The sequence below is a fragment of the Pistacia vera genome, unplaced genomic scaffold (assembly GCF_008641045.1).
Source record: "Pistacia vera cultivar Batoury unplaced genomic scaffold, PisVer_v2 Contig51, whole genome shotgun sequence".
NCBI classification, from domain to species: domain Eukaryota; kingdom Viridiplantae; phylum Streptophyta; class Magnoliopsida; order Sapindales; family Anacardiaceae; genus Pistacia; species Pistacia vera.
In genome coordinates, this window is record NW_022196346.1 from 760,795 (window position 1) to 781,187 (window position 20,393).

The 20,393-nt window shown below is 40.7% G+C and overlaps 2 protein-coding genes across 2 annotated transcripts; one reads left to right on the forward strand and one right to left on the reverse strand.

The window, feature by feature from the left end:
- Window positions 1-180: 180 nt before the first annotated feature.
- Window positions 181-1,709, forward strand: LOC116106219 (PLASMODESMATA CALLOSE-BINDING PROTEIN 5-like). The gene is made up of 3 exons (XM_031392566.1): window positions 181-795; window positions 937-964; window positions 1,354-1,709. Exons 1-3 carry the CDS (start codon window positions 450-452, stop codon window positions 1,505-1,507), a joined length of 528 nt encoding a protein of 175 aa, XP_031248426.1. The 5' UTR covers window positions 181-449; the 3' UTR covers window positions 1,508-1,709.
- A 1,643-nt stretch (window positions 1,710-3,352) lies between these two features.
- LOC116106228 (RING-H2 finger protein ATL40-like) lies at window positions 3,353-4,293 on the reverse strand. Its single transcript, XM_031392575.1, has one exon. The coding sequence runs from the start codon at window positions 4,178-4,180 to the stop codon at window positions 3,458-3,460; it is 723 nt and encodes a 240-aa protein (XP_031248435.1). The 5' UTR covers window positions 4,181-4,293; the 3' UTR covers window positions 3,353-3,457.
- Window positions 4,294-20,393: the final 16,100 nt, after the last annotated feature.

A 20,393-nucleotide genomic window follows, 5' to 3' on the forward strand; every position in this document is an offset into this window, starting at 1 on the left:
TAAAAGTAGACATTAAATGCACCTTCTGGGTAGATGAAAGTTAAAATAAAGAGACATCAAAAGAAGGAATTCGTAAAAGACATAGGTTATTGTTTTCCCTCTCCTCTGAAATAAAAGAATAGTATAACCGACAAAGATGGCAATAATATCTGGTCACCAGATAGATTAACTGATAAAACGACAAAGACTTATTGAGCCTAGTTGAAATGACCTTTACTCTTCTTCACTCCCCCGTCTCCGCCACTCTCCCTACGACACTACCCACTAAGCCCACAGATCTCTCTTTTCGATACACCAACGGTCATTTCGCATCAATCCCAACTCTCTCCCCAATATAACCAAACTAAATCCAAACGCGTTTTTCTCTTCTCTCCCCCTCTCTTTAAGACAATCTCAATAAGATCAAGATAGCAATCACAATCATATTGTTGTCTCTCTCTTAAAAAGACATGTCTTTGTCTAGCAAATTCACTTTCTTTCTCCTCCTTCCGCTCATTTTTCACGCGTTTTTGTTAGTCGTTAGGGCCCAGAACGGTGGGGTTGTGGTATCGCAGCAGCTGTGGTGCGTGGCTAAGAACAACGCGGAGGACGCCGCCCTGCAGGGGGCGCTGGCCTGGGCCTGCGGTCAAGGGGGAGTGGACTGTAGCCCAATCCAGCAAGGCGGGCCTTGTTATGACCCCAGTGATATTCAGCAAATGGCGTCTTATGCTTTCAATGACTACTATTTGAAGCACGGCATGACTGATGATAGCTGCAACTTTGATAACTCTGCCGCTGTCACTTCTTTGAACCCTAGTCAGTATCAAACACAACGCTTCAATTCTTTTTATGTGCTTCTGGATCTACAAGTCATATACTATTTATCAAATTCTGTTTGATTTGCTTATAAGACCCTTTTGCATAATTATTGATTTTTGTACTCTGTTTTGATCTCAGGTCGAGGTAGCTGCAAATTCCCAGCTAGGTAATGCCTTTAGAAGCTTATAAAGAGTGCATTTCTGTTTCTTTATTTACTTACTTTCTAACTGTTATGATTTGAGCTCTGTTTGGTTTTGGGGAAAACCAAATCCCAGAAATTGAATTAGTAAACTGGCCCGGGATTTGTGTCAAAATAAATAGAGTTAGAAATGGCTTTCATTTTTCATTTATGTTGAAATGATATCCCTTAAAATAATTGCCGTTTAGATTTAGTTACTCTGTTCTGAAATGTGAAAAGAAGCTCATAAGCATAATCTTTAGTGACATAGTGCAAATTTAGAGGAGAAACTACGCATTTAACACCCTTCTTTCCACTTAAAATTGCTGTTAAATTGATGATTAGATTGTTTGATAAATTTGGATTTAATAATGCAGCTCGGCAGTGAAGAATGGGAACAATGCAGGCTCAACAGCAACAACAGTGGGAATGGGCACAAATAGTGCAGATTTTAGTGGCTGCAGACAGATGGCTCGCGCATGGTTTTGGCCCTTCATTACCATTCTTTTGTTCTTTTTGAGTATAATTTGAGTAAGATAGGCTACTGGTTTCTCTTTTTTGTTCTTTTTCTCCCTTCTTATGCATCATATTCTTCAAACTGTCCAAAAAAAGGGCACAGACCTTCTGTTGAGATTATACTTTTGTAGACGTTTAGGAACAGTTCTGGTTATTGGATTAGGGTGTTTTTGAGTTAATATTTTTGATATTATTATAGTTATCTTCAATTGTTAATCTACACATCATAGTTTATCCAATTATTTGTTTCATATTAGAAGTCTGTTTCTGTTCATTTGGGGATTATATTCCTAATTGGAATATTTGTGTGGCCTTAGAGTTTGGCTCCAATTCCAGGGCAGCAAAACATATTAGATTTGAGAAGTAGCTTTAACAACAGAAATCACAAGGAATGATTGTTGTTTTTGAGCATATCCATGAGATTTAGTATCCTTAAACTAATTATTTTGTTGGTGAAGTTCCAAGATAGTATTTGATGATGAGTAGGAGATCCAAGTATCCAATCCCAAAAGACAAAATAATTTTCTTTCATTGATGATAACTAGGTTAGATTCAAAACAATAAATTTGACTGACCGAAGCCAAAAAAGAGTAGATTAGTGATTTGCAGACAATAAAAACAGAGTAGTTGATGTGAATATGGCGGAAAGGTAGGTAGTTGGGTCTTTAGTAACAAACGAACAAAATACGCAAGTTGTGGCCTAAAGAAGCAAGACGCCGCCCCACACCAAACAACAAATGACGCTTTGAATACGAAGAAGATTTGACATAAAAGCAGCACAGATTACAGCCCAGGTGTCGTCGCCTGAATTTTACTTTCGTATTCCCTGCTTTACTTTTTTTCTTTATTTAATGTCATGTAGCATTCAAACATCATCAGGCAGATAACTAAAGTAGGCATTTCAAGCTTCTTTTAACAAACATATCAGACTGGCTCTAATTCATGCTGATGGAGACTAATTAACTGACGACGAATGATGGCATTTACTCAAAGTCAACTGATTTGTTATTTGTTGGCGTGTTCTCTCTGAAGATCGTGGAAATAATTGACTCCAAACCAGAAACTAATTTCACCAAATAATCGTATAATAAAATGGTGGTTAAACTTGAGACAAATTCAAAGTTCAAATCAAGAAGGTATTGTAAAACCCTGTATTTTCTAGATCTTATTGTCAAACTTGGCTATTTACAAATTTCCAGAACTTGATAAAGATGTGTCAACTGCATACAATTACCATAACCTTGCGGTCAAGTTACACTTAGAAATTGCAGACATATAAAGTCAACTGAAAAAAAAAAAATCTAGATATTAAAATGAAGGCTAAGTCAGATTAAGGGGCTCAGCATTCGTTAAATTATTGTTTTCTTTATTAACTACTCTGTTAGGTTCCAACCATACTTTGAATATTAATATGAACAAACATTGCATTCACCAGTAAATGTACTATTGGGGTGATGAGTTTAATTCCTTGCTATTTTCAATAGAGCATATCAGTGTGAATCCCTTGAAAATGGTAATAAGTTGAAAATTAATCAGATAATTAAGATATTCGCTGGTCAATGACTAATAAAGAGATTGGTTCACATGGCATGCACCTAATTAATACATTTCTATAATCTGCTTAGGTTACCAAATACTTCCTCTTTAGACTTAACAGACACCATTTAATTAATTAATTAATAATTAGACATCACAAAGTTTGAAAATCATACAAGCCTTTTTTATAATATAAAATCCCTTTAATTTATAAGTATATAATCTCTATGCGGTGCAATTGGAGCCCTCTTTTTCTTTTTTTTTCTATGTTTATCAACTGTATTATGTACTAGATTAATAAAATGCAAATAAAGCCTGACAACAGAGAGAAAAATATATAAAAAAAAAAAAAAAAATTACGAATTTATATTTTATAATACATAATCTAATGAAATATTAACTGTAGAAAATTTAGGCCTTTACCGATAATCACTGTCTCTCCAAATCTACCATATCTTCTTGGGAACAAGATTGAAGTCTCCTTGACGATCTATCCCTGCTGAGTATTCTTCTGAAAGAACTCAATCTTGAACTGGAACCTAAAATTTTAGCAGAGGATTCACCTCCAGTATTCGATGTCCCTTCCTGGCATGACAATGTGGAATTCACACGTTCCAACGGTGGAGCTGTGGCTGCAACAGCAGAGGAAGGACCCTCACGGGATTCCGGCTGCAGCCGCGGCTCGGCCTCGGTGCGGCAGATGGGACATGTGGAATGTGAACCAAACCATTTGTCTATGCACCCTGCATGGAAAGTGTGCTTACAATTCGGCAAAAGTCTGGCCATCTCTTCGTTTTCAAGATTGCTTAAACAAACCGCGCACTCTATTACCATGGTCTCAACATCAACACCATCTTTCTGTTTGAAGACAAACATAGGCAAGGAGGAGATGACCAAAGGGTCAAGGCCGGTCTTGGGCGGCTCACCGGATTGGCCATGAGCCGCGGTGAGGTCCAGACTACGAATAGCCGCTCGGCGTTGTCTGGCTTGGCGTCTGAGGACACATCGTGCGTAGATGTGAAGGACTATAACTAGAACTACGACGAAAGATAGTGAAATGATGGCAGTGAGCATGATCTTGCTGTTAAGATCATAAGGGTTTTTGGAAGTGAAAGATGAAGGATCATGATCATGATCATCGTCGTAGCTCATGATGGCGGAGGGATTGGAGTTCGCTGCTTTGGTGTCTCAGATGAGATGGGAGAGATGGAAGAGCAGAGAAGGATTTTATGTTGGTTTTTAATTCTAAGGTAGACTTTGTGAATAGCGTGGGCAATGGGTTTTCTTAGAAAATTATATGCAACAAAACAATGTAAATGTTACGCAGATGAAAGGTGTTGACTGTTGAAAGTTGACTTCTCCAACTTTACTTCTATATTTCATCTAACTTATTGTATAATCCTTATACAGTATATAACCTATTAACAGTTCTCATCTAAGAATAAACCATATAATAATCTTTTCATTAAATATAAAAAAAAAAAACTGACGAGAAAGTAATAACAAGTATAATTTCAAAGAAAATTGTTAGCTTCAAGGCAGCAATTTCCTCTGATTATGATCCTTTCACGACTACAAGAATAATTTCTCCTATTAATCTCGATTAAAATAGATATTAATGATACTTCTTTAAATTTCTGAAAATTTCAATTACGACTAGATAGAGTTGAGGTTGTGGAGTTCTTATCTTTTAGTAGGATAAAACATCATAAAATTTGTAAAAGACTTTCTATATTCAAGAACCTACCATAAATATTTTGCATTTGGAAGCTTCAATTTTTTAATCACTAAATTATTTATTAAATAATTAATTATCTTTTATTTTAGAGTAATATTTCATCTTAATATATTCTATCACTTTGAATCTCATAACCATAATTTTACGCAATATACTGAAGATATTATTATTATTATTATTTTGAATGGACCTAAGGTAATAGTTTAAATAAACGAAGCTTACAAATATTAACATAGTCTTCTTGTCACTTATTTTATTCAATGTATTTAAACATAAAAAGGACTTACAGAAAGTGATAGAAAATAAAATGTATATTTCACCTAACTTGAGCGTTTTAATCAAATTATTATAATAAATATAATTATATAATCTATCAAAATACAAGATGAAGACTTTTTTTATATGCTGAAAAAATAATTACGCAAATGGATTTAATTTTTAATTCATTAAGGTGAAAATATGTATTATCAATATATATGAAATTAAAAAAAAAAAAAACAAAATGGCGTGGCTAAAAGGTGGATGGAAAGTGGTGTTTAAATAGTGGGCATGCGAGATGCATCAAAGCACATGATTTTTACAAAAATTAATTATTTAGCAATCTTTACACCAAGGTGTGACAAATGTACACATCCACCAAATATTGTGATTCATATATTTATTATTTAATTTGTAAGTTTTAATTTTTGAAGCAAAGATGATACGATGTTGGTGTGAAAAGGGCACATGTTTTGTTACTAGAAATAATAATAAACAAACCACCTTTAATTTATGTGATCTATAAATGTAGTATGCTTTAGCCTAACTCTTTAGAAATTTTAGTAAATTATGTATTCTTGAAATGTGAAAGCCTACTTTTTCTTTGTTATTTCTTTTATTGCTTTATTTTCTTCACCTTCTTATATAAGTGATCAATTACCTCACTCGAATATTTACGTTTTATCTTTTTATATATTTTACAAGTTAATAGTTTAAAAACCATAATTTATTTCATAATATAATATGTTTTTTTAATATCATATATGGCAGTTTGTTTTGATGCCGACTAATGAGAAATGAAGTGGTTCAATTCAATGTGAAAACACTGACCCCATCTCTCTTTCTGTAACCAAAAGTTTAGAAAATTTCACATTTTCTATTCAAAATAAAATTTCCATTCTTTCAATGTCAAAAATTAACTTCTCAACGAACTGGAAGACCGAATCTGATATTTCTTCAAAGAAAAAAGATTTGCAGATTTCAAATTAAAACTTCAACACTGGTTTTACACGGTATTATATATTAAAATATCGTTGGTTTAAGTGGCCTAAAATCTGGAACTTTCTCTATGAAGACTTATTTCTTGTTTGACTTTAAAAATTTCTCACAAGAAATTGCACTGTTACAATAATTCTCATATATCTTTGAATAAAGCTTTGAAGATTTAACAATGACAACGGAAATTTGATTGTCTAAAGACAATGATGCCTTTGAATTTTTGGTAACATGTGGATTGCGACTTTCATTGTGCAAAACCTGTTAATTCAAAACAATGACATAATGAATTTTTTTCATACCATTCAGTTTATTGCAAAGATTTTCGCCCCAGTTTCATGACTTATACCTTCATAATATTATGTTATTCATTTTCACGATTAAAGAAAAGTTTAGTACTTTATACATAGACTTAAGTTTAAGAAGAAAGAGGGAAGAGAAATTACAGGCGCCCGAGTTTTGTGTTTGGGTAATGTTGAAACGTTTTAAACACAATACGAGTATTTTTTTATTTCACATATTTTAAAAATATTAAATTTTTGTCACGTCTTAATATGTTGGTCTGTTATAATACTTCATTACTTTGTACCAATAGAATTGTTTTGACACAAAAGCATAAGATAAATTATTTTCACTATTCACTTAAGAAAATTATTCTTTCAGTGGTATAAGCATATCAAATTATTGTTGTTTACCACATATATTACATAATTTAATTGAAGAAGATATATAACTGTTGATGCTTGATTTTGACACCAACAACTAGCACGTACAAAATGCTATGAGAGATTAGAAGTTACACGTGATACGGAAATGTGTAGCAAGAGAATGAACAAAAGACGGATTTTAAAGTGGTTCGGATGCTCAAAAGCGAATCCTACGTCCACTTTTGTTGTATTATTAGATGGATACAGTCAGGTTGCGTGTAGCGAACTGAGTTACAATCTAGAGAGAATACAGAGAGAGAGAGAGAGAGAGAGAGAGAGAGAGAGAGAGAAAGTGTGTGTGCTTGTGTGTGTGTGTGTGCATGCTATTTCAGACTAAGATAAGCCAATCCTGTAGATGAGAGAGGAGTCCTCTATTTATAGTGGTAGAACTCAAGGTAATGATTACAAATCTACAAGTGGGTAGGTGTTGTGCAAGTCCTCCCTTGTATCCCATTGGTAGTCTGCATGAGAAATATCCTCAAATTGCGTAGGACTTGGGCAGGTGGATGATCGCTAGCCACTCGCAAGCTTGGCATTCACCTACTGCATTGACAAGAACTATACTTCTTCCGTCATTGCGCGACGTGGCAACATTTGGACCGCACAAAGCCTCCCTGAATTCTGATTGGCTCTTGCTGACGAGAGTCCACGTCAGCCTTGACTTCTTAGGCATAACAAAGGCCCCCCAGTTTTTAAGGTTTAAGGATTGAACCTTGAGAACTTCATGATTATGCCACGAATTGACTGTCCCAAATGACGTTTGGTTGAGCTGATCGAGCTGTAAGGAGGTTGCAGCATACACCTCTAAGAATAGCACAAGCGACCTGAGGTGGCCTTCTCCCACAGGTTCAACGACTTAGGTCAGACCCCACTCAGTGCCATACCGACATGCTTTGAATCTCATCCGCAGTTCGTGACCTGAGAATACTTAGCACATTTTTACTAAGAGCAAGGAGTCACATCGTCTCGAAACCAACGCACGACGAAGAGTGTTTTACCCAAACGACCTCTACAGATGTTATTTGTTGCTCTTGACAGCTAGTTTGGTCAATAAAATAATCTTTATTCTGATAGACGTGTCTACTGTGCAATGAGTGCCAGCCATGCGCATTAAATGCAAGTCATGCTGAAACGACATTCTCTTTCAGAGCATTAAATGCGGATGAGAGTGCATTTAATGTGGAAGAGATAATTGAGTTGTCGCTTGGTTGCTCCAATGGAGGGAAGCGTCGATTGGCACTATCGAAGCGTGACATTTACTTCTTCTCGCTAATTAATGACACGTGGTCGCAATCAATAGCAAGAAACGTATCCTACCCAAGCGTCGCTTGCCTAGGGAAATCAATCATCGCTTTTTCCCCCTATAAAACCTCAGGCTCGCCTCAAGTTTTGTCACAGAACTCATACTTTCAAAGAAAGAATAAAGCTCTCACGAAATCGGTCTCCCTTTTTTTCAGTTGATACGCGCCCTTCGTTACGATAGGAAGTTCATTCCCCGCAGCCAAGAGGTAAAGAGGATTTCTTTTTCACTTTCTTTTATTATTTTGTTAGTAGCTTGATCGATGGTAGATATGAACTGTCTGGTGAACTTTCATGGTGCATATTTCTGGGCAGTGGTGAGAAGAGAGGTTTTGTCTTTATAAAAAATGAGAACTTAGGGCATGAATCCTTGGGGATTCATTTCCCAAGGGTTTTTCTAAGGTTTAAGGAAGGCACATTAGGGTTTCTTTTGTTCTTCTACGTCATCGTACAGAACACTATACGAAGATTGAGTTTTCTCTGCGTGTCGCTCATTTTTCAAACTTTGGGAGCAATGGATGCCTCAGCGACAACGACCAAAGTAGTCGAAGGGACGAGCTCGCAGGCGCCCATCGCCCTAGCAGGTCCCGTGCAAGAGACCTTTTCAAGGGCCACCCGGGATGAGATACAAAAAGCAATGGACCAATACGCACTTAGCGTGGATGTCTACCAATACATAACATATACAGCTCAGAATCCCCCAGAGGAAATGGCTGCGATCTCAGAGGCGATCTTCAAATGTGGGGCGTTGATACCTTTTCACCCCCTCATTAGATCGATCCTTGACCACTTCAAGGTCGCGCCATTGCAATTGACACCCAACGCGTATATGATAGTTGTTGCTATGTATATCGCATGTGGCAAGAATGGCCTTGGTGAGCTGACAGCGCTGGAGCTCGCATGCTCTTACTATCTGAAGAAGAGTAAGGATAAAAATTCTTTTTAACTCTCGAAGCGATCTACGATCAAGGGAGGAATATTTGGTTACCCCAGTAACGTCCGGGCCTATGAAACCAATTCTTTTTTTTTTTTAGTGCAATGGTGTCTGCCAGTTTAGGGAGCCGAGTAGGTTTTCCTTTCTTTCAATTTGCAAATTGTTCCTTTTCCTTCAGTTTTTATTTTCTAACAAACTTTTTTGTCTCATTGCAGAAAATAAGACGACCAAATTGACGGCTTTGATTGATTTCAACCGAATTGTAGCATTCGGTAATCTACCCGAGCAAAGTCGCGATGCGAGATTGCTTGTGACTACCGCCAACATGAGAAAATACGATTTTTTCAATCCTGAATCATCTCTAGAACCCTAGTCCATAAGTATCCTCACACTTAGAATCTCTTTCCTTTGTCTGCAGTGGCCTTTTCACTAACGTGCTTTCATGCAGCGACCATGCCACTTAGAGTTTCGAGGCCGACGACAAGGATCGGGGGTTCGTATTTCCCCGGGTTGTCCTGACTGAGCCAGCTAAGGCGATACCCCCACAGGAAGGATACAGATGGGTGCGCGAACACCCTCAGAATGAAAAGGGGAAGCTTCTCAGCCCGCGATTGCTCGTGCCCCAAAGCAGAAAACCATGGGCCAAAAAACTAAGAAAATGAAGCAGATGCAGGCTAAAGAATCAGAGTCCGAGCCAGAAGGCTTAAGGGTGCAGCCTGGGAGATCACAGCCTTACCAGGCTTTCCACTTGGGAGTGCCCCCAAAGCGTGCGTTTGGAATTTCGGTGATCCCCGAGAGCTCGCGTAGAGGAGAATGGGAGGTTGCGGTTTCCCGAAAGAGAGCGGGCAAGCAACAGGCTGACAAGATGCCAGTTCCTTCGGGGGCAGACACGTCTGTGTTGGACTCCATGGGCAACTCCCAAAACACCTGCAGCCAGTGGTGTATACCCTGCTGGAGTGCCAATTGGTTGCGGCCTTTGAGGAGTTCGTGGCCTCCTGACCCGCGGGCCTGATGGCTACAACACTTCAGCTGCAAAGCCAGGTAAAGCGACTCATTCTTGTCGAGGATTTCCCAATATTAGTTGATTTTCTCATCCTTTATGACTTTCAAAAAAATGGAGGTTAACTCTTGTTTCTTTTCTCATGTAGTCTCTATTCGCCTTGCACATAGCCCAACAGAAGACCAATCTGGACTCTGCTAGAGGGCTCCACGAGTTGAGGGATGAGAATGCCAAGCTAAAAAAGGACTTTACGACTCTAGATACAGAGGCAAAGGCGTATCACATCCCGGCGAACCAATACTTGATGGAGAGAAACTCTACCCTCCGCACAATGGAGTTCCAGAAGGCTGAGCTCGAGAAGAGAGGCGAAGAGAACAAAGAGCTCTAGTGGACAGTGGCCAAACTCACCAAAGAGTGTGGCAAGAAAGAGCAGGAGCTGAAGGTAAACTCAGAGTGAGCCATGAAGGCTGAAGAAGAGATAGTTGATTGTGGGAAAATTGTGAGAAGCAGAAGAGAGCATTGGAAATAGACCTTGAGCTTTCCCAAGGGCGGGCCGCTTCATTAACAAATCAGATGAAACGGCAAAACCTTAAACTCGAGAGGAAGGTCACTGACTGAGCAATTCAGGCCATCTATAGCTTACGACCAAGGAATTCGGGGATGGACCTCTCCGACCTCCCGATTAAATATCAGGACATCCTTGCTTCCATGGCCCGAGCTGATGATGAGGTCGAGGAGGAAAAGGGACAAGAGCCTCCTCTAGAGGATGACCAGCTGAAGGAATACGTCCTTGAAGACCCAACAGCTGATCGGATGGTCAACGACCAATTAGGGGATACAGAGGTCGCACCCACAGAGCCTGGAGGTGGAGACCAGTGATCGCTTCTTCTGCTTCTGCACAACTTTTCTTTTGACTCTTGTTTCGTATTACTTAACTCTTTTTCGGCTGCCCACTGTATTTATTCAGATTACATATATAAAAGAAGTATTTTTAGCCATGTGTGATAGCACTTATAATTTCAAGTACTTCACAAGACTAATGTTACATATCTGAACAGGAAACTTGTAAAACATCATAACGAATAAGATCATACAAGACATATTTGTTCAAGACAAAGAAGAACGATCTCATTTATAAAGGTTACGAGGAAAACTTTACAAGTAAAAGAAATGAAAAATTAAGAGCGAGTTCGGAATCACTAGTGATAAGGGCGAAGATGCTTAACATTCCAAGCTCGTAGTACTTTAGAACCGTTAAACCTCTTGAGGTGATACGTTCCTGGTCGTATTACTTTGGCAATGCAGTATGGACCTTCCTAGTTAGGTCCTAGTACCCCCGCACTCGGTTTCCTTATACTGAGAATGGCTTCTTTCAAAGCCAGGTCACCGACCTGAAAGTCTCTTATCTTGAGCTATGAGTCGAATAACCGTTTCACACGCTGCTGGTAGGATGCTATCCTTAACCGATCCTTATCGCGGTGTTCTTTAACTAGGTCCAAACTTGCACGTAGAAATGCTTCATTGTCTGTTTCATTGAATAGGTCTTTCCAGAGTGAACCAGTTCCTACTTTCACTAGGATCATAGCCTCGCAGTCATATGCTAGCGAGAATGGTGTTTCTGAAGTAGAGGTTCTCAGAGTTGTTCTATATGCCTATAGAACTTTTGGGAGGTCATCAGCCCAATTACCCTTGGCAGCGTCGAGCTTGGCTTTCAGAGTGTGCTTGATGGTTTGTTGACAGCTTCAACCTAACCATTAGCTTGTGGTCTTGCGATTGAGGCGAACTTTTTATGGATCCCCAACTCATCGCAAAACTGCTTGAATTCGTCATTGTCAAACTGCTTCCCATTATCATAGATAAGTCTTTGAGCTTCTTGATAGTGAATCCCGTAGTGGCACACTATATTTTTTAAGACGAAGTCTTTGAGCTTCTTGATAGTGATCGCAGCCAAGGATTCAGCCTCGGCCCATTTGGTGAAGTAATCTACCGCGACCACAATATACTTGACGCTCCCCTTACCGGCTGGCATGGGCCCAATTAGATCAATTCCCCACATGGAGAATGACCAAGGGCTAGTCATTGTTGTCACTAGTGGGAAGAAGCTCGCAGGATGTTCGCGAACCACTGACACTTGTCACAATTTTTTACAAAATTGAAAGTGTCTTCCTGAAGTAGAGGCCAATAGTACCCTTGGCGGACAATTTTGTTGGCGAGGGATCGTGTGGCAGTGTGATTATCGCATATCCCTTCATGTATCTCCCTCATAACAGTCTGCTTTTTTTGTCAGTTACACATCGGAGGAAAATAACACTAAACCCTCGCTTGTACAACTAATCTCCGACGAGCATGTAACGAGTAGCTCTGGTGTGTAGGATTTTTGCCTCAATCATGTCACTGGGCAGAGTCCCATCTCGGAGATACTGAATGATTAGAGTCATCCAGAAAATTGATTATGTTGTAGCTACGGTCTGCTCGGGGGAGTTGATACTAGGAATCTCTATGTACCGGACTAGGATATTTTCTGACACATCTTAGTCTAACGACAAGGCTATTCTTGCCAAGGCGTCCACGACAGAGTTATTGTCTCTCGGAATTTGCTTGAACGTGAAGTACTTGAAAGACTCGAGTACGGCTTTAGCTTTCTTCAGATAGCTGATCATGTTCTCTTCCTTGGCTTGATATTCTCTCAAGATCTGATTAACAACCAGTTAGGAATCGTTGTGAATATTGATCGCGCTTGATCCCATTTCTCTTGCTAATCGTAGACCAGCGATCGAGCAACGCTTCATATTTGGCTTCGTTGTTCATAGCTTGGAACCCAAATCGAAGAATTCTATGGATGCAAGTCCCTTCAGGACTGGGGAGGAGAAGACCTGCCCCGGTCCTTTTCCTATTCGAGGAACCATCGACATAGAGGCTCTAAGTCGATAAGTTTTGAATGGTTTCCTAGATGACTTCGCTGGCTTGCTGCTCGGATTCCCAATTCGATTGGTATGAGAATTCTAAAATGAAATCGGCAACAGCCTGCTCTTTGATGGTTGCTTTCGGTCTGTAATACAGATCGAACTGACTCAGTTCCATTACCCATTTGAGTAACTTACCCGAAGCTTCCGGCTTCTGAAGAGCTTGTTTGAGCGAGTAGTTGGCCAAAACATGGATTGTGTGGGCATGGAAGTAGGGTCGCAACTTCCTAAAGGCGATCAGCAGGGCATAAGCTAATCGCTCCATTTCTGGATACCGCATCTCGACATCCAATAGTCGCCTGCTCGTGTAATACACTAGCCATTGAACTCTACCCTCTTCCCGAATAAGAGTTGTGCTGACCGTATGCTGAGAGACCAACAGGTACATGAGTAGAATTTCCTTGGGGAGAGGCTTGGATAGGAGATGTGGCTTTCCGAGGTGTTTTTTTAATGCTCTGAAAAGCATGCTCGCACTCTGGAGTCCACTCGAACTTTTTGTTGGCCCTGAGTATATTAAAACATGGCAAGCAACAATCTGTTGCCCTTGATATGAAGCGATCGAGAGCTATTATTCTCCCATTTAGGCTCTGAATCTATTTTCAATTGGTCGGGCTTTTTATATCAAGGAGAGCTTGGATCTTCTCGGGGTTGATTTCTATTCCCCTCTGGTTAACCATATGCCCCAGGAACTTTTCCGATGATACTTCGAATAAGCATTTAAGAGGATTGAGCTTCATCTTGTACCTTCGGAGTACGTCGAACATCTTAGCGAGATACGCTATGTGATCTAAAGCGACATGCGACTTGACCAGCATGTCATCAACATAGACTTCTATCGACTTTCCGATTTGCTCGGAAAACATATGGTTAACTAGCCGTTGGTAAGTTGCCCCAGCGTTTTTTAGGTTGAAGGGCATGACCTTATAACAATACAGTCCCCAATCTGTAATGAATGAGGTATGTTCTTCGTTCGATGCATGCATCAAGATCTGATTATATCCAGAGTAGGCATCCATAAAACTCAATAGCTTGTGCCCGCAGGTGGCATTGATGAGCTGGTCGATCCTTGGCAAGGGAAAGTTGTCCTTCGGACAGGCTTTGTTGAGGTCGGTGAAGTCAACACAAGTTGGTCACTTGCCATTGGGCTTCTTTACCAAGACCGAATTTGCAACCTAGCTCGGTTAAAACGCTTCTCGAATGGACATGTTCAAAAGGAGTTTATCTACCTCAATTTTCAAGGCAGCATAACGTTCAGGGTCCATTGCTCTAACGACAAGGCTATTTTTGCCAAGGCGTCCATGACAGAGTTATTGTCTCTCAGAATTTGCTTGATCGTGAAGTGCTTGAAAGACTCGAGTGCGACCTTAGTTTTCTTCAGATAGCTGATCATGTTCTTTTCCTTGGCTTGATATTCTCCCAAGATCTGATTAACAACCAGTTGGGAATCGTTGTGAATATTGATCGCGCTTGATCCTATTTCTCTCGCTAATCGTAGACCAGCAAGCAACGCTTCATATTCGGCCTCGTTGTTCATATCTTGGAACCCAAATCGAAGAATTCCATGGATACGAATCCCTTCGGGACTGAGGAGGAGAAAACCTGCCCCAACCCTTTTCCCGTTCAAGGAACCATCGACATAAAGGCTCTAAGTCGATAAGTTCTGAACGGTTTCCTAGATGACTTCGCTGGCTTGCTGCTTAGATTCCCAATTCAGTTGGTACAAGAATTCCAAAATGAAATCGGCAACAGCCTGCCATTTGATGGTTGCTTTCAGTTTGTAATGCAGATCGAACTAACTCGGTTCCATTGCCCATTTGAGTAACTTACCCAAAGCTTCCGGCTTCTGAAGAACTTGTCTAAGCGGGTAGTTGGTTAGAACATGGATTGTGTTGGCATGGAAGTAGGGTCGCAACTTCCTAGAGGCGATCAGCAGGGCATAAGCTAATCGCTCCATTTCTGGATACCGCATCTCGACATCCAGCAGTCGCTTGCTCACGTAATACACTGACCATTAAACTCTGCCCTCTTCCCGAATAAGAGCTGCGCTGATCGCATGTTGAGAGACGAACATGTACATGAGTATAATTTCCTCGGGGAGAGGCTTGGACAGGAAAGATGGCTTTCCGATGTGTTTTTTTAATGCTCTGAAAAGCATGCTCGCACTTTGGAGTCCACTCGAACTTTTTGTTGGCCCTGAGTATATTAAAAAATGGCAAGCAACGATCTGTTGCCCTTCATATGAAGCAACTAAGAGCCGTTATTCTCCCATTTAGACTCTGAACCTATTTTCGATTGGTCAGGCTTTTTATATCAAGGAGAGCTTAGATCATCTCGGGGTTGATTTCTATTCCCCTCTGGTTAACCATTTACCCTAGGAACTTTCCCGAGGATACTCCGAATGAGTATTTAAGAGGATTGAACTTCATCCTGTACCTTCAGAGTACGTCAAACATCTCAGCGAGATGCACTATGTGAGCTAAAGCGACATGCAACTTGACCAGCATGTCATCAACATAGACTTCAATCGACTTTCTGATTTGCTTGGAAAACATGCAGTTAACCAGCCGCTGGTAAGTTGTCCCAACGTTTTTTAGGCCGAAGGGCATGACCTTGTAATAATACAGTCCTCGATCCGTAACGAACGAGGTATGCTCTTCGTTTGACACATGTTTCGAGATTTGATTATATCCCGAGTAGGCATCCATAAAACTCAACGGCTTGTGCCCGCAGGTGGCATTGATAAGCTGGTCGATCCTTGGCAAGGGAAAGTTGTCCTTCGGACAGGCTTTGTTGAGGTTGGTGAAGTCAACACAAGTTCGCCACTTGCTATTGGGCTTCCTTACCAAGACCGGATTTGCAACCCAATTTGGGTAAACCGCTTCTCGAATGGACCCGTTCAAAAGGAGCTTATCTACCTCAATTTTCAAGGCAGCATAGCATTTAGGGTCCATTGCTTTTCTCTTCTGGCGAACCAGCTTGACCGCACTGTCAATGTTTAGTGTATGACATATGACATTCGGGCTGATCCCGATCATGTCAGCATGAGTGCATGCAAAAATGTCAACATTCTCTTTGAGGAAACTTGTCAGGTTTTTGGTGAGCTGAAGGTTGAGATTCCTCCCGATTCTTAACACTCGAGTCGGCTCATTTTGATCGACTGATACCTCAGATAAGTCCTCAACTAGCCCACTATGAGGGCACTCTTGGATGCGAGGATCCATGTTATCCTCTACTATGCTGGGTTGTGGCTCGATCTTGTTGATCGCCATTGCCTGCTCGGGGATGCCTATCGGCCTTCCTTTTCCCTTGCACGCCATCTGCACTGCTCTTATGTGGCAATCGTGAGATTCGCGTTGAAATCGCTTACTTCTCCTATCCCCGTCGGGCTAGGGAACTTCATTTTTAGATGGTAGATGGAGGTGAATGCCGTGAAATTTCTCAGTAGAGTCGTCCCAAAATGCCATTGAAGGAGGACAGACAGTCTACCACTAAAAATTCTATCATTTTGGTCATTTCATTGGTTTCACCCAATGTGACTGGGAGTAAGATCGTTCCCCTAGGAATCAAATGATCCCCAATAAAACCATAGAGAGGGATGGAGGCAGGCTTCAGGTTTGCCTTATCCAGTTGCATTTTCTCGAAAGATCGCTAAAAAAAGATATGTAAGTAATTGATCTACCATACGCAGCGAAAAACAAAAATTCAATCAGTAAATCAATTACCTTTCATTGCCTAGATCCGAATATAGATTATACCATTTATATGTTTATTAAAAAATATATATATATATATATATGTATATGTATAAAGCAAATTCATTCAAGGATTAGAATACTTACCTACGTTTGGAGACTCCTTCGAATATCTCTGATTTCGGACGGTTACTGTTCATGGTTACTATTCAAGATTACTGTTTCATCGTCTACTGCTCACCATCTACTGTTTATGATATACTGTTCATGGTTACTGTTCACGTGATTTGTCGTCAATCGATCACGGAAGTCCACACGAAGATAATCCGCTGAACCCTTGATTATTTTGCTAAAACAATCAAGGGTTTCAAGAATCAAGAAAGAAGAACAAAAAAAGTTTTCTTTTTGAGAGAGAGAGAGAGAGAGAGAGAGAGATAGGGTGGCCAGGATTTTAATTGAATGAATAATTCTCTCATGTTTTAATTTTAAGTTGCACTTATATAGTGCAACAATTAACACCCTATTCCACTTAGGAATAGTAATGGGCTCCAACCCTAGTTTACCCTTGCAACCAAACACACCCTTTATGATATTTTAATTAATTAATTAATATTATAATTAAAATAAATTAATATTTAATAATATATTAATATTTAATTAATAATAATAATTCATTTTAATATATACAGAAATATATATAAATATAATCTCACTAATTTAATTTTAATATTAAAATTAAATACAGGCAACAACCTCAGCAAATTTAATTGCACTGTAAAATTACCAAAATACCCTTTCGTCCTAAAAGACGAAAATACCCTTCTCACAGATTGATTCTTAAATTATCTTCTAAGTGTGTGACCCGTAGGCTCCTCATCATATCGGTAGTGTGTAGTATCGCGATTAACACCAATTAATCGTCTCACTACACACAGACCAAGATTGGCCCCTAGCAAGGCATTATGGCCACCCGATATATTCGGATTCAGCGAAACCATAGCCTATCAACGGTTTGGTTACCGTGCAATCAAATCATTTCATCAACTGTTATCTCATCGAGACTGAGGTACAAAAATAATGTGAACCTTAGATATCATCGACATGTTTGTATTCAGTTACTAGACCAATGTCAGGAATATTAAATTGGATTGAGCATCAACTCAATCCCACTGTGACCACAGATTTTGTGTCATTGTCATTTACTGAATTCCCTAGTGAGATAACTTCTCCCGTACCCAAGAGTGATTAATCATTTGTCGATCCACCATAGTCTCGATACACTTATCAATGTAGCCAATCACTACCGTATTGATAGCTCTGAATAGAACTATGTTGGGCTAGTGTCAAACTACACCAATTGGTGCATAAGGTGTGCCGGTGATCTCAAGTCTAAGGATCACATGCACCACTATCTGTTAAAGGATTTATTCTATAGACACTGGGGTTACCATCTATATGAAATCCTCTAGTGGGTCTGTCCAGTGAACTTGCCTCTAGCAAGCACCCATGCGTTGTACCAGGTTGTCGGCAAACAACCTTGACAAGTGAGATTAGTCACTACCTTTCGACAATGTCGTTTAACACTATGATAGCCTTATCGTATTATCTGTGTCCTTGGTCAGAATAATATTAGGGCTACGAACCTTTCTAGAATGGCCACCATATGTGATCATAAGGTTCTTACTATCAAGATTTGAAACACTTGATACTCTCGTCAGTGTTCTACCATCCTAAGGACATATATCATTACATACATGATATTAAAGAATATGCCTTTTGTTGATAAATAAATATTTATTACAGAGTCAATTTTAAAATAATTGATTGGCTCTAGGGCACCTACTCCAACAGGATATTCACGGCGCTTCCATTTTCCAGCAACATTCTATGGACTTTGCACGGGCCTATTTCAAGCGCGATGACGAGTGCATCCCCATGGGGATGATGCAATCGCACCACGTCTTTCTCAGAGAAGGTGATCTCCTCTTCCCGGCGAATCTTAGCAGGTCGCAACGTTGTGCTCATTACACTCACAGGGTCATGACAGGCTTCCCAAGCATACCTCTCCTGGGCACCTTGAGAATTCCCCGCGAGGTGCGGTCCTCCAAAGATGATCCCTACACAGTAGAGACCACAGCGCTTCTTCCCTTGTTCCACTTGATCCTTTTCCCGAACGGGAGTTAGACCATCAACATACTCTTTGAAATGCCCCTACTTGATGAGGTCTTCAATTGCTTACTTGAGAGTCCGACACTCATCGGTATGATGCCCATTATCCCGATGATAGCAGTAGTATTTTTTGTTGGCCTGCTCTGACTTATCCAGAATGGCCGACACTGAGGCATTCAGATGAGCATTAATTTTTGTCGCGATCGCAACGAGGAACTAGGGCATAAGATTTCTTGGGCTCAAACTGTTGTCTCTTTCCTTTCCGCTGATCGTCATTAGCCCCTGTGCAATCAGTCATTCTACTATTCTCCCTCTGGTTGGGAGCACTGCTCGAGGGACTGGGGTCGTGGCGATTGAGAGTGGCCACGAAATTTTCAATTCGGAGTATTTCTCGGTGAGGTTGTAGAAGCAAATGAGGGAAACATCATCCTCGGATTGCAGTTCCTTCTACAAATCTGTCTATGGGCGAACCCCCACAATAATGAGAGTCCGAACAGACTCCTCGGGAGCATGAGCCACTTTATGGAGTTCCTTGTGGAACCTGTCTATGTAAGATTGGAGGGATTCATCCTTCTCTTGCCATATAATGCTCAGGTAGCTCAACGGCATTGAGAACTTCCTATTCGCCTGGAAGTGTCTCAGGAACGATGAGCTCATTTGATGCCATGAGCTGATTGATCTTGCGGGAAGCAACCTGAACTAGCGCTTGGCATAGGCAGTTAGGGTTACTGCTAAGTAACGACATTTGGCCAAGTCGAAGACTTTGTGGAGTTTCATGAGGTCGTTGAACTCATAAAGGTGATCCTGCGGATCTGAATTCCTATCGAATACCCGCATGTCGGGCATTCTGAATCTCAATGGGAGAGTAGCAGCTAAAACTGTTGGAGAATAGGGAGACGCCTCTATGACCTTCCCACGCTCATTCTGCTAAGTCTTAAGCTTATCCAAAGCTCATTGTAGTTCCTCAACCTGAGGTAGCAAAGCTGCCTAGGGATCGCTTTCCACAACGTGGGTTCAACCCTCACGATTGTGGTTGAACAAAAGCTGCAAATCAAGCTCTTCCTCAACTCGACCGGAAGCTCTGGCAAACCTTGACACACGCTGGCTGGAGCCGTGTGAAGGCATTGAATGACTCGGAGAGTTTTCCTAATCTCCGTAGTGGTCCGAACCAACCCGTGGATGATGGGGATTTCCCACATGACGACGGTCGAGGTTGTCATTTCGACGATATTGGAAATCTATCTGCCTTGCACTTTTGTGGGAGTGCCCATGCGACGTGGCGTGGGACGGCTCAGGCTGCGACATGTCGTCGAGTCGCAATGCGACATGTATTCTCCCCATTGCATGACCGGTGTTCGCTGGTCCCTCAGAGCCCTTCGGTCCGCTGCTCGCCACTTGTTTTCCCCTACTTTTGCGTACTGCAGTGCGCGCGGTATGGGCTTTTTCCCTTTTCCGCGCTTTCGCGCGACCTGTAGACGTTTTAGGCTATGGCACCGCTTCATTGGATTCTGGTGGCACGACCCAATCCAAACAATCCAGCCTTTGGCTGACCGTTTGGAGAGTATTATTGAACCTCTCCAGGTAACTCATTACGATTGGGTTGAGCCGT